This window comes from Lissotriton helveticus, chromosome 10 (genome assembly GCF_964261635.1).
Source record: "Lissotriton helveticus chromosome 10, aLisHel1.1, whole genome shotgun sequence".
In the NCBI taxonomy this organism is placed as follows: Eukaryota; Metazoa; Chordata; class Amphibia; order Caudata; family Salamandridae; genus Lissotriton; species Lissotriton helveticus.
The window spans coordinates 824929817-824944204 of record NC_136071.1 but is presented as its reverse complement, the minus strand read 5'-3'; the positions used below and the strand labels follow the sequence as shown (position 1 = coordinate 824944204).

Sequence of the window (14388 nt, the reverse complement as noted above, 5' to 3'; positions counted from 1 at the left end):
ATATGACGTTATTCCGCAAACTTTGATCCCTCATACCATGACTCTGCATTTATTACAACGCATGAGCCATTACTCCGCAGTACCATCACTCCTCAATCTTTTACCCCGCATATAACTTTACCACGCATGCCTTTACAACGCAAAGGCATGTGTGGTAAAGTTATAAACTTAGTAAACTTAGTAAATGTACTTACTTTATATATATATATATATATGTATATATATATTCACAGAAAAAACCATAGGTTATAGACCATATATAGTTAGGAATTAGCATTTACAAAACCTTGAAAATTCACTGAAAAAACCATAGGTTATAGACCATATATAGTTAGGAATTAGCATTTAGAAAACCTTATTTTACTCACACAAAACCATTGAAATTCCATATATAGTTAGTTGCACTAACTATATATCGCGCACCCGCAATCCACTGCTGATGATGTCACATATTACATCATTCATGACATGGTCAGTGACATCACTGATGACATCACTGATGACATCTCAAATGACATCACTGATGACATCATCTAGTGTCTGTGTGTTTTTGTAAAGTTTAAATACGTTTTACATATTGAAGAATGACTGGATGTATGGAAGACTGAGTGTGTGTGTGGCTGGCTGGGAGGTGTGTGACTCTGTGCATATCAATGTGTACTTGTATCAGTGATTGTATAAGAGAGTAAGTATGTGTTAGTATATGTGTGAAAAGTATGGTGTTCTGTGTTTAACTATAGATGAGGAAATCGAAGTGTGATTGATTCTTCACAGGACTGACTAGGTGTATGAGTGCATATGATAGTGTTCTAATAATAAGTGACTGTATGTATGAGTAATTGTATGGGTGAATGAGTGAATGTGTGTGTAGACGTACGAATCAGTGAGTGTGTATGTAGTAACTGGTATTGGTGTGTCATGATGTCATCAGTGATGTCATTTGAGATGTCATCAGTGATGTCATTTGAGATGTCATCAGTGATGTCATTTCAGATGTCATTAGTGATGTCATCAGTGATGTCACTGAAGTATGGTGTTCTGTGTTTAACTGTATAGATGAAGAAATGGAAGTGTGATTGATTCTTTACAGGACTGGCTTGGTGTGTGAGTAACTCCATGGATGAGTGGCAGTGTGTGACTGTCTGCATAGGTGTATGAGTGCATATGATAGTGTTGTAATAATAAGTGACTGTATGTATGAGTGATTGTATGGGTGAATGAGTGAATGTGTGTGTAGACGTAGGAATCAGTGAGTGCTTATGTAGTAACTGGTATTGGTGTGTCATGATGTCATCAGTGATGTCATTTGAGATGTCATCAGTGATGTCATCAGTGATGTCATTTGAGATGTCATCAGTGATGTCATCAGTGATGTCACTGACCATGTCATGAATGATGTAATATGTGACATCATCAGCAGTGGATTGCGGGTGCGCGATATATAGTTAGTGCAACTAACTATATATGGAATTTCAATGGTTTTGTGTGAGTAAAATAAGGTTTTCTAAATGCTAATTCCTAACTATATATGGTCTATAACCTATGGTTTTTTCAGTGAATTTTCAAGGTTTTGTAAATGCTAATTCCTAACTATATATGGTCTATAACCTATGGTTTTTTCTGTGAATTTCATTGGTTTTTTAACAGCTAATATCTGTAGCTGTAAAATGTATTCTTCTTTAAATCCAAAAATATATTTTATATGTTTATGAATAATTTTTTTTTAAAATATTTTTTTTTCTTCGTTCCCGCTTCGCGAATCGGGAAGCTTCCTGTTAGCTGACCTTGATGCCGCGAAATAGACCGCGAGCCGGTAAACGTTTCTTTACCGCAAGTGCCGCGTTAGAAAACAACATCGTGACGCCTCCCGTCCGCATGACGTTTCACGTTGTCGCGTGATACGTCATATGACGTACAACGTTAGCGAACTGGTACGCGAAGCGAGTCGCAAAGCGCAGGTTTCTGGAAGCAAACCGGGAGGCCCTGCAAAGCGCTTAACGTAAACACAGCAAGTCATGTGACTTGGTAATAACACTTTTCATTGGTTCATTTCACTTTTGGTTTCCTAATGATGTAAGACTAGGTCATATAATCTAAAATGAACACTTTTGATTGGTTGAGAACTCTTGTTTTTCCCAAATGATGAAAATCCCTCCTTCTTTCCTCACTCTGACTTTCATCATTGTGAGAGAAAGACCCTTTGTGATCACTGAGCAATGGCTTCTTTAGTAGCTTCAGCTGGTGCTTCCCCACCACCTCCATCACATCCAAGGAAGAGTGGACCACCTGCTCAAGTTATAATTCAACAAGGAGAGGAAGAAGAGGAACAGGAGGACGAGCACGAAGAGAGGCAGTTTTTGCCTGAGCAGCCCAGGACGTCTCACCGGAAAGAAAACTTCATTTGGCAATTTTTTTAAATTCCCAAAGGTCAGAAAAAAGTAAATGCAAGATACGTAACTTGCCTTATATGTCAAGATAGACTGTCCAGAGGGACCGACAAAAAATACAGTTTCGGAAACTACACAATGCATCGCCATATGACTAGGTGGCATCCTAACAACTACAGTGCTGCACAGTTTCGGAACGACCTAGATAATCTCCCTATTATGGCCAGAAGATCTGTTGTACCGGAAGTAACGGGACCAGAGGGCAGGGAGATGGTGCCAAATATACAAATGAGATTTGGTGATGTAAAACACATCTGCGTATTTTGCGATGGATTCATTTCCTACGGAGAAAAAAGCATCACTCTGATCAACAGAGCTATTGACTATCATATGCAAGTTTGTACGAAACGCCCAAAATAATAAATACTTCTTTTTTTTGTTTTGTTGCTCCTGTTGAGCCCTTTACAATGAATCGTTTTCATTGCCCCCTCCAAGAAAAACCCCAAAAAATATAAAACTGTTCAGAAAAATTCAAAAAAAGTAAAAAAATGTTCTGAAAAAAAAAAAAAAGTTCTTTTCAGAACTACCTCCCCGTTATTAAAAAATTGGTACAATATTTGGAACTGTGCCAACCTCTATTTCTCTTAGTTCGCTTCCCAGTTCGCTCCCCGGTACGCGAACCGGAAGCGAACCAAAAACAGTAAGTATAAGGGAAGGAAACAGACACTTATGTTAAAAGAAAGACAGCTATAGGGGAGTAAACTAGAGATACTATTACCCGTAATCCACTGCTGATGATGTCACATATTACATCATTCATGACATGCTCAGTGACATCATCAGCAGAGGATTGCGGGTTTTTTGGCAACGTGCCTTATCCACGGTTTAATAACGCTGCCTTTTGCTTTATATAAGTTTTCAAATTGTATGAAATATATACCAATAGGTCGTTATGAACCTTTAGGTAGTGCTTTTCTTCATGAGGTCTGGTCGCTTCCATACACATACAGATGTTTCAAAGATGATCAAGAAGTTTATCTGAATGGAGAGGAATGCACTGAGACGCCAGATCATTCACTAATGTGTAGGCACATACAGTTACACGGTTCATGCAACAAACACCGACCAAATATGGCTTGCGTGTTGCAAGGCACGCCAGTTCCTGCTATCATCCCCACGTTCAAGTTGTTGGAAAATGGTAGTTATTTGATGCTCAATAATGAAGATTGTTCTGAGTTAATTAAAAGTATTCCTTTTATCGTAACAGTAAGTGAACGGGTTATTTGCTGCAGAAATGTTCTATTTCCTCCCACACATGAACATAGGGAGTTTTCAATCTGGCCACAAATACCAACCTTGGGACAGATTTCAACGGCATGGCAAGAATAAGAGCTCTTTTGTCTCAGAGAGAGGTGGCCTTGAGTTCGGCCCGTGAAACTTTCGTGCTTCACATAGCGAACACCCGTACAGAGGGCACACACTTTTCAATTCAGATTTGCCTTTCAAATTCAGCAAGATGGTTCCGACTATCTTTAACGCATCCTCCGCAAAGTCCCTGGCGCACTTTTTTAAAGTTGTTACCAGTGGTCTCGTGACTTCATTTGAGAAAATCTTTGGACTCATCCCTGCTTCCTTTCATTCTATTTTCTCCACTCTGGTTCGTGGATTGGCATTTTTACTTGCATTACCAGCGGACGCTCTTGTGCTTTTTTACATTTTTAAATATGGATGTCCCTCCTATGCAACCTCCCACCCTGCAGCTGCTGACACTGTTCCGCAATCGCATGCTAGAATATTATGGCACAATGCCGTTGGCGATATTAAGCACGGCATATGGATTATCTTTTCGATTCTCCTACTTCACCTGTGTCCAGCCTGTATTTCACTGCCTGACCTGTGATTTCGATTGGGCCATTGATTTGTGTCTCTGCGGACCGGTTTCTCCTGACGTCGACTTTAATCAGCTGATGACTCCTATCATTACTCACGAGTTGGTTTGTCCTGGCGAAAGGATTATGGCTGTGGCATTGATGCATGGACTACTTGGTCCCTGGAATTTACTGGCGGCAGCACAGTCTTTCTTGGAACAGAGCTTTCTTGAAAACCCACCGAGCTGTCCTCTGATGGTGATAGAGGATCCGGTGCTGGGAGAGCACGTATGTTCTTTTCCGCTTTTAAATTGGATGGCTGAACTGTTTTCGGATGAAGATGGTGACTTCCTATTGGAGGCTGTTGCAGCTTATTTTGCATACACAGTTATGTCATAGACCTTTTTCATGTTTGATATGCTGAGTACTAGCATTTCATTGACAATTCATTGACTTATTTGTCAAGTTTTTATTATTTACCTTGCCTATTGGCTTAAGACTCGATAAAGTACTTGGCTGTTTTATTTTTCTTTAGCATTAAATTTTCCTAGTTTTTAATGCTTTACCTTGCGGACCGTCCACATATAAACTTGCAATCTGCTCTCATGAGATGGCACTTCTATTATCTTATTCAGTTCGTTTCCGGATCATGGGGAGGTGTCATCTAGGTCCTGGATATCTTTACACCGTGTTAAGTTAGCATGGGCTCATTACCGGTTTAAACGCCATTTTTCCTTTTTTGCAACTTCTGCACACGACACTTAGTTGTTGCTTTAGCTTTCCACCTAGTAGTTCATCGTGGTTTACATGAGAATAATATGTTATTGCTCTACTATCTGCTTTGCTTGTTAAACTATATCTGTACAGCGAGTGCTAAAGTTTCAAGAACAACACGATACAGAATTGTTATGAGGTCTGATCTCCACGACTTCATACTCATAACATAAGTGCAACTTCTGCCAATTCTGGGCATGAGGCGGGTTTTATATTGCTTTGCCGAACACACATACACAACAGTTGATGCGGCTCACATGAAGAGAGAGCTGGTGTATGCTGATGTGATTCCTTCAAATCTAAGACACTAAAGTATGGGCACGCCCTAAACCAACACAAAGAGACCTTCTTAGCAAATAATATAATATGTGTATTAGGGAGGGTGAGATATAAGCAGCCGCGGGCCGTGGAGGGAGTTACGGTGAGGCAGGGAGGCGGGGAGGGGGAGAAGCAGGGTGGAGCCCTCTCTACCTTGCCCCTCCGCCTCCCCGCCTCCCTGCCCCACCATAACTCCCTCCACGGCCCGCGGCTGCTTATAAGTGTTGCTAACTCTTATTCATTTACAGCATGTTAACATACTATCACCATTCGCTTTTTATGTACTAGTAACTATGCTGGTAATTTTGCTACTGATAATATGTGTACTTGTATTATCTAAGATACTACGCCTGTGAAGACGGCATTAGTAAATAAACATTTCAAATACACATGTGTTCTTCTTAACTCCATGTTCTGGTTTCTAAGAAATATATAACGACCGACTGTTCATGAGTTCCACGTATCCTGAGGTACTATAAGTTCATATTCTGGATTGTCTAAACATTGAGAGTTTGTTATATCCAATGTGACACTGTACCTAGCTTGCTAAGGAGTTTTTGATTACTAACGTGAGTTTTGGGACACCCTAATTCGCCGAGGTTCCAATCCTCTGTCCACAGTTCTGTGTGAGAACAGAAACCCTGCGACAGGGGCACCCCCGACCCTTGCTGGAGCTTCATCACACTTGCGATACAACTCCAGCAATGCGCCACCTTTACGGCACAGATACATCACGCATCTGTGCTGTTTTTGCCCCATGATGCGCCGCATTGTAAATGCAGCACACCATAGGTGACGGAACAGCGGCACAGAATGACTAACACATCCCTGGTGATGCGCCAGTCATCATAAATGTATCCCTATGCTTCTTATCTTGTTAGAGATGAACCGCCATATGTATCATCAAAGTTTTTTGCATTTCCTAAATAGCGAACTTTAAGGAATAAATAGCGATTCTTTACCATTCCTAGTTTGCGATGAGCTATTTGCTAATTACAAATTACCCATTCATTTCCTTCATTTCCATAGGGCGGTTGGACTCACTTTTAGCTCGAACGGCTGAATGGATTTCCACGAAACTTGGCAAAATTGTAGGGACTGGTAGCCCGATGTGCCTTTGCTATGTCTCAAGATATATGCTCCAGTGGTTTTTACGAAAATTAACTTTGAAAAATATATATTGGGCTACATTGGCCTATATATATGTTGGAGCCCAAATGTAGCCCAATGTAGCCCAATGTAGCCCAAAGATGGCCGCCAGACACACAAAAAAACAAATGTAGCCCAAATATCAGCCAGATGTAGCCCAACTATAGCCCAGTGACAGAATGACCAATCAGCTTCGCAAACCTCCGTTACGCGAAGCGGAGCGCTGTTACAGATATATATCTTTTTTTGAACGTTAATTTCTTAAAATCCACTGGAGCACATATATTGAGACCTAGCAAAGGCACATCGGGCTACCAGTCCCTAATATTTTGCCAAGTTTCGTGCAAATCCATTCAGCCGTTCGATTATTATTATTATTTTTTTTTTTTGCCCCGCGGGGCCCTTTTAAAACCTCCACATCAAACCTAGGGGGTCAGCGAGGATCTACTATGCCCCCTTATAGTTATTTCCCCCTTTGTTTTGACCTCCTCTTGTCTCTCGATCCTACCGAGAGACAAGATGGCGGCCGCTACGGACTGTTTGGAATGTTGACAGACGCCGGAGAACCAATCAGCTTCGCTTCACAAAGCTCCGTTGCGCGACAAGTACGCGTCCTGGGCCGCTGCCCAGTCCGCTGTTACAGATATATATCTTTTTTTAAACGTTAATTTCTCAAAATCCACTGGAGCACATATATTGAGACCTACAAAAGGCACATCGGGCTACCAGTCCCTACAATTTTGCCAAGTTTCGTGCAAATCCATTCAGCCGTTCGGGCTAAAAGTGAGGCCAACCGCCCTATGGAAATTAACATGGGAAAAACGCGTTTTGGGACCCCCCTTTTTTCTCGGCCCCCCCTTGACGAACCCCCCCAAAATTTTCAGGGGCTGCTCAGAAACAAAATGTGCCATTTTCCTGAAAATTTCAGCCAATTCCGTCCACAAACGCCAAAGTTATTAGACATAGAATTTTCAAAAATCCCATAGAGAAAAAATCCTAACTATATATACCTACTGGCGACCGCCAGTAGGTAATATGTATGTATGTGTATATATATATATATATATATATATATCTATATATACTTAGTAATGCATATGTATATAAATATATATTTTACATTTCTAATTTTTTACAAATATTTTTTTAATATATATATATATATTTTTTAAATTACTCTTTTCACCCTAAAAACGAATTCCACCCTACTCCCTTAAAATACCCCAGCACCCCAAAATCCTAACCCACCCTTACTTCTTAAAATACCCCAGCACCCTTAAACACTAACCCATCTTGACCCTAGAAATACCCCTGTACTCCAAAACCAAAACCTAGCCCTGAACCCTAAATGACCACTGTACCCCTAACCCCAAACCTACCCCTGAACCCTAAAAATACCCCTGTACCCCAAAACCCAAACTTACCCCTGAACCCTAAAAATACCCCTGTACCTCAAAACCCAAACGTACCCCTGAACCCTAAAATACCCCTGTACCCCAAAACCCAAACCTACCCCTGAACCCTAAAAATACCCCAGTACCCCAAAACCCAAACCTACCCCTGAACCCTAAAATACCCCTGCACCCCAAAACCCAAACCTACCCCTGAACCCTAAAATGCCCCTGCACCCCAAAACCCAAACCTAGCCCTGAACCCAAAAAATACCCCTGTACCCCAAAACCCAAACCTAGCCCTGAACCCTAAAAATACCCCTGTACCCCAAAACCCAAACCTAGCCCTGAACCCTAAAAATACCACTGTACCCCAAAACCCAAACCTAGCCCTGAACCCTAAAAATACCCCTGTACCCCAAAACCCAAACCTAGCCCTGAACCCGAAAAACACCCCTGTACTCCAAAACTCAAACCTAGCCCTGAACCTAGCCCTGAACCCTAAAAATACCCCTGTACCCCAAAACTCAAACCTAGCCCTGAACCCTAAAAATGCCCCTATACCCCAGAACCCAAACCTAGCCCTGTACCCTAAAAATACCCCTGTACCCCAAAACTCAAACCTAGCCCTGAAGCCTAAAAATACCCCTGTACCCCAATACCCAAACCTGTCCCTTAACCCTTAAATACCCCTGTACCCCATAACCCAAACCCACCCTTAAAATACCCCTGAACCCCTAAAACATATACCCCAACAGCCCCAAACTAAAACCATATACTTACCTTAAACTTAAATTTTAAAAACATATGCTTTTACCATTCATGCATTTACAACGAATTTCGTTGTAATAGCATGCGTGGTAAAAGCATATAACATGTAATGGTATGCGTCATAATAGTATTGCGGAGTAATGGTACTTGCGTTGTAATGGTATGAGGAGTGATGGTATGCGGAGTGAAAGTTGCGGAGTAAAGGTGTTTTACCTTCCTGGAGTCTTGTGATTACAGTGCGGTGGGAGATGGTGTCGAAGGCGGCCGAGAGGTCAAGTAGAATGAGAGCTGCGGTTTCGCCCTGGTCAGTGGAGGAGTGGATGTCGTCTGTGGCGGCAAAGAGTGCGGTCTCGGTACTGTGGTTGCTTCAGAAGCTGGATTGGGAGTTGTCCAGGACATGGTTCTCTTTGATGAACTCAGAGAGTTGGACGTTGATAGCAATGACCTTAGCTGAAAAGTGCAGGAGGGAGATGGGTCTGAAGTTCTTGAGGTCTGTCTATGATTTCTTCAGACAAAATACAGCTGGAAAACCAGCACAAAATAATGCTAAAAATTTGTAGCAGCATTGTTACTGCCTATTAGTCATGATTTGTTTGCCAAATGTTCAAAGGCTGGGGTTAATAATTTCAATATTGTTTCTACATCACATCACATTTTTGTGTTAAGAGATGATTAAGCGCAAGATTCTAAGTGCAAGTGTTTTATTACATAACTTTATTAGGTTGATTAATTAATATTTAATATTTGTATAGTATTTAAGGACACGTTTATTTAAAATAATTTGTGTGTTAATAAGTACACGCAGACCCATGGCCAAACATCGAACCATAAGCAGACCTGGCAAAAATGTTTCAACAAACCCTGCCCCTTGCTCTCTTTGTCTCTATTCTCATTCTCTCTTTTTCTCTGTCTCTCTTCATCTCTCTACAATCCCCCACACCCACCCCTTTCTCTCTATCTATCCTTTGACCATAAACCTCGGACAGCTGGAAGCAGAAGCTATTGACCTTCAAACAAAAGCCCCCAATTCCAGAGGGCGTAAATGGAATTGTACACAACTATTGATTCACACGAAAAGAAAACTAATTTATTGTTCTTTCTACAGGTTTATACTTGCATCAAGCCTGCAGCCAGATTGGATGTTGATGTTGTATTTTGTGCACACACATTTGACTGTAACAGTGACCATCGGGCTGCTACTAATTCCCAAGGTACAGTAGTCTTTCTTTGCATTCTCATAGTATTCACGTCTAACGCCCACATAAATAAAGCGTGATTACATTGAACGATATCTGAATTAACTTATCTGACTGTGATCTTCTGCACATTTTTCTGATAGAAATGGCTTTAGGCAGTCATATCGCAGTACTATGGTAAGAGGTTGTTCATACTACTATAAAACTGATAGGTTACTAAAGCCACAATAAATCATATAGGGTATTGGAATCCTTACTTAGTCCCACAATTGTTTGCTCATTCCTGAAGAACATAGACAATGTAAAGAGTAGCCTTATCAACAGGTTTGTCTTCTCATTCGCCCATTGTCATTTAGAAAAACAATTGTTCTGTTCTTTTATGTTAATACTAGGGACTTGTACATTTTTAGTATGCCTTAGTTATCGGGCAAAACCGAGAAATATTCGACATTGTAAAATTGCCAAAGTTCCCGATTTTCCAGGACTACATGAGGTGTAGTTAAAAGTATGTCACACTGTTTGTGACACTTTCCTGCTCCAGATTGCCTCATGGGTGGGACATAATCAAGGTGAAACTGGTGGGATGTTAACTGTAGCCTCCCAAGATCAGTGGTAAGATGTGTTGGAGGGTGGCAACTGGGGTATGACATAGGTGGCCTATGTGAGGCTTGGGACCTGGGTAGGAAAAGAGTATTAGTGGTGGTGGTGTGCCTCCCACTGGAAGCTGTGCAGTGAGGTAGGAGGTCTCAGAGCAGGTGACAAGGTATATGGCTTCTGAGCAGCTTCAGCCCAACTATTCCCCTGGTTGGTCTCACGCAACAGCAGGAACTGTTGAATGGCTTTGGTCACTTCCGCTAAAACCATTTTTTTTGGTTGAAGATCGAAGCTCCTAATGTTTAATATAAGTATGCAGGGTTGTGAGTATGAAATTCACAACTTTGCAGAACATGAGTTAAGATGTCGGTAGGCGACAGAATTGATTTCATTAGAACAAAAATGACTGATGAAATGTAAAATATGTCCTAGTCAACATGCCGTCATTTTAGAAATGCTATTGTCCTGCTCATTTAAAATTCTTAAGACTCTGTCAAGAGTCCTATTAAGCACAGTTAACCGAATATTATAGCCCAAAAATACGAATGGCCCCATCATTTTGCTCCCAACCATTACAATGCGAGAGGCAAATGATGCACAGTTCTTCCGGAGAACGGTGGACACTTGTTTGGCAGGTAGTTATTAGTTGATTGCTTGGTCTCCTTTGCAACTTTTTAGCTCCCTTTCAAGGGAGTGGAGGCACCAAATGGTAGGTGAACCATGGTCAGCCTGCAGCAGGAAAGGCTTCATGACTGGCATGGGTACAGGCAGACCTGCATCAAATTCCATAAAAGTGATTAGTTTTACATGAGATGGGCCTTTAACCCGTTCCGTGCTCATGACGAGCTCAGCTCATCATGAGGCACGGTCGCGCTGTGCTCATGACGAGCTCAGCTCGTCATGACTGTTGGCTGCGCCCACACGGGGATACTTCCCCTGCTGTGCTGGGCGTTCCATTGGAACGGGCGTGGTCATGACAAGCTCAGCCCGTCATGAGCACAGCGCCACAGTGCTGCATAATGAGCCAAGCTCGCCAAGAGCACCGCGGCACTGCACGCACCCCAACCCCCCAGCACAGCAGGGGAATGAGCCCCGCAGGGAAGGTGTTAAAAGGTCTTGGTGCCAAGGAGCTGGAGAGCGAGGTGCTAACTTAGTTATTGTATCTCTTTGCTTAGAACAACATCCATTGGGGGTGGGATGGACCTACTCCTGCCAGCTCCCTGTCACTACTGCGACTTTACTTCAGCCTTTGTGTTGTGGTTTACATTGTCTTGGTGCTGTTTTTTCTATTATTGTTAATTTTCCACGGTATCTGCCTTTCTGTTAATTTTCCTTCTGTTTTCCCTGCCGCTCCACCTGCTCGACTCCCCAACGTGTTTTGTTTCTCTGCTTTTTCCCTCCGGCTTTTCATTGCTAGCAGAGCCCCACCCACAACTATGACCTACTTGTGGAGGCTGCAGTATGGCTCCGGTAGTAAGTCCCCTGCCAACTCTCCATCGCTGTTAGGACTTCTCTCCGGTCTTTATTTTATACACTGTGGTTTACATTAAGTTAGTGCTGTTTTTCCTATTATTGTTTATTTTCTGCTATATCAGCCTTTCTGTTGTTTTTCCTTCTGTTTTCACCGCTACTCCACATGCTCGCCTTTCTACCGTTTTGTGTTTCCTGGCTCTTACCCTCCCACTTCCTGCTGCAAGCAGAGCACCGCCCAATGCCTAAGACCTACTTATAGAGGTTGCAGTGCAGCCGGGCTGAGGGCATGCCGCTGGCACACCAAAGGCAAGCCTGTCTGTGCTTGTCTGTGCCTGGACTGTGCCTAGCCCAGGAACCTTGGCGCTTCCACCCCATGCAGCTACACCACTGCAGACCTCGGAGCCCTGGATCCAGGGCACATCGACAGCAACTACTGCTACTGCACATCTCCATGCACCACCAAAGAACCATTCTCCTGTCGTACCATTGCTTCACATGCAGCACCAAAGCAACCAACAACACCAGAGACACTGCAAAACTCAACTGCTCCCATCACGCTGACCGAGGCAGCCACAGCACAACTCCAGCGAATTCTACTCAATGCACGATCGCTTGGCAAACAAGCTGCGGAGATCTGGGACACAAACTCATCCCTCACCCAGGATGTCATCTTCGTCACAGAGACCTAGCTGAATACTGCCTCTGCACCGGAAATCGCCTTTGCCACCTCCCGAAGGCTGCAAGGTAACACACCGGGACCGAACCAACAAACAAAGAGGTGGAATTCTTCTACATGGACAACATCCGCTGCATGACCTCTCCAGACGACTCAACCCAAATAATGGAATATTTCAACTTCCAACTCCACGCAGATCCAAAAAGTACCAACAAAGGCACCCTCACATACAGACCACCAGGACACACACCCTAGCTTCTGCAATGCCATCCCTGACCTCAGCACCCTGATCACCATCGACTCCAAGCACTACTTCTTTCTAGGGGATTTTAACTTCCACCTTGACAAACCCAGAGACACCAACACAACTGACAGCCTGGAAAGCATGAGCAATATCAGCCTCAAGCAACTTGTCACAGACCCTACCCACATCACAGGACACACCCTGGGCCCCATTTTCATGTCTAGTGACAATGCCAAGTACAGCCACGTCAGACAGCTCACTTTGACTGACCACCACAGGATCTACTTCTCCATCTCAGGATCTACCAACACTAGCACCATGCCCCCCAGGCTCCACTCTCAGAGACTGGAAAAAGATATCAGAAGAAAAGTGAAATAGTGCTTCAAACTCCCACCTCCCAGACACATCATCCAACCCACAACATGCTGCAAAGAGTTTCTCCCAGTGACTCACTAAATGCGCCAACACAATTGCCCCCGCCTAGCCAATCAAATCCAAAGGACCTACCAGAAGATCCAGCTGATTCACTGTGTAACTGAAATCCACCAAATGCAACTGCCGGCAACTAGAAAGGAAGTGACACACCAGCAAAGAGATCGGAGGTCATGCCACCTTCAAGGCAGCACTCAACCAGTACCACCGCATTCTGAAAGAAACAAAGAAGAACGCACTAGCAGATCGCATAGAAGCCAGCACAAACCACAGCAAGGAGCTCTTCACCATTGTGAAGGAGTTCTCCAACCCCGCAGCCACAGAGAGCGGAATCACTCCCTCCCAAGAACTATGTGACACCCTGGTGGACTTCTTCCATGACAAGATCTCAGTCATCTACGAAAACATCAAACTTCAACCCTCACCACCAATAGCATCAGCCTACTAACACCCACAAATGCAAAAGCCAAACACCTTTTCACACGCTGGGACCTTCTCATCACAACCCAAAGCACCATCTCCATCATGAACTCTGTGCACTCTGGAGCACACACAGACCCCTGTCTCCACCATGTCTTCAACCTCGGGAGCAAGACAATTGGCAACGAGCTCAAGAAAGTCCTGAACACCACCATCACCTCGGTATTCTTCTCTGAGGACTGGAAACATGCTGAAGTGAGGCCCCTCCTGAATAAGCCATCCGCTGACCCAGCAGAACCAAACAATTACCAGCCCATCTGCCTGCTTCCCTTTTCAGCGAAGGTTCTCAAGAAGTCAATCAACCAGCAATTTACCGAACACCTGGAGCACAACAACCTCCTCGACTACTCTCAATCTGGATTCTGAGCCAACCACACCAACGAAACAGCCTGATCACAGCAACTGATGACATCAGGGCTCTCCTGGACTAAGGCAAAACAGCACCCCTCATCCTCCTACACCTGTCAGCTGCCTTCAACACCATCTCCCATCACATCTTGATCAACAGACTACCCCACACCGAAATCCAGAGAGATACCCTCAAATGGATTGCCTCATACCTCACCGGAAAAACACAGAGAATTTGTCTCCCACAGTTCACCTCGGAACTCAAGAAGAGGATCTGTGATGTCCCT

At 43.4% G+C, this 14388-nt stretch overlaps 1 protein-coding gene across 1 annotated transcript in view; it reads left to right on the top strand.

Moving 5' to 3' along the window:
• The window catches only part of GPR158 (G protein-coupled receptor 158), a 1439213-nt gene that overhangs the window by 1369795 nt on the left and 55030 nt on the right, over positions 1–14388 (top strand). The window contains exon 9 of the mRNA XM_078664368.1: positions 9764–9869. Coding sequence (XP_078520494.1) covers positions 9764–9869 — 106 coding nt within the window. The remainder of the gene's footprint in view (positions 1–9763; positions 9870–14388) is intronic.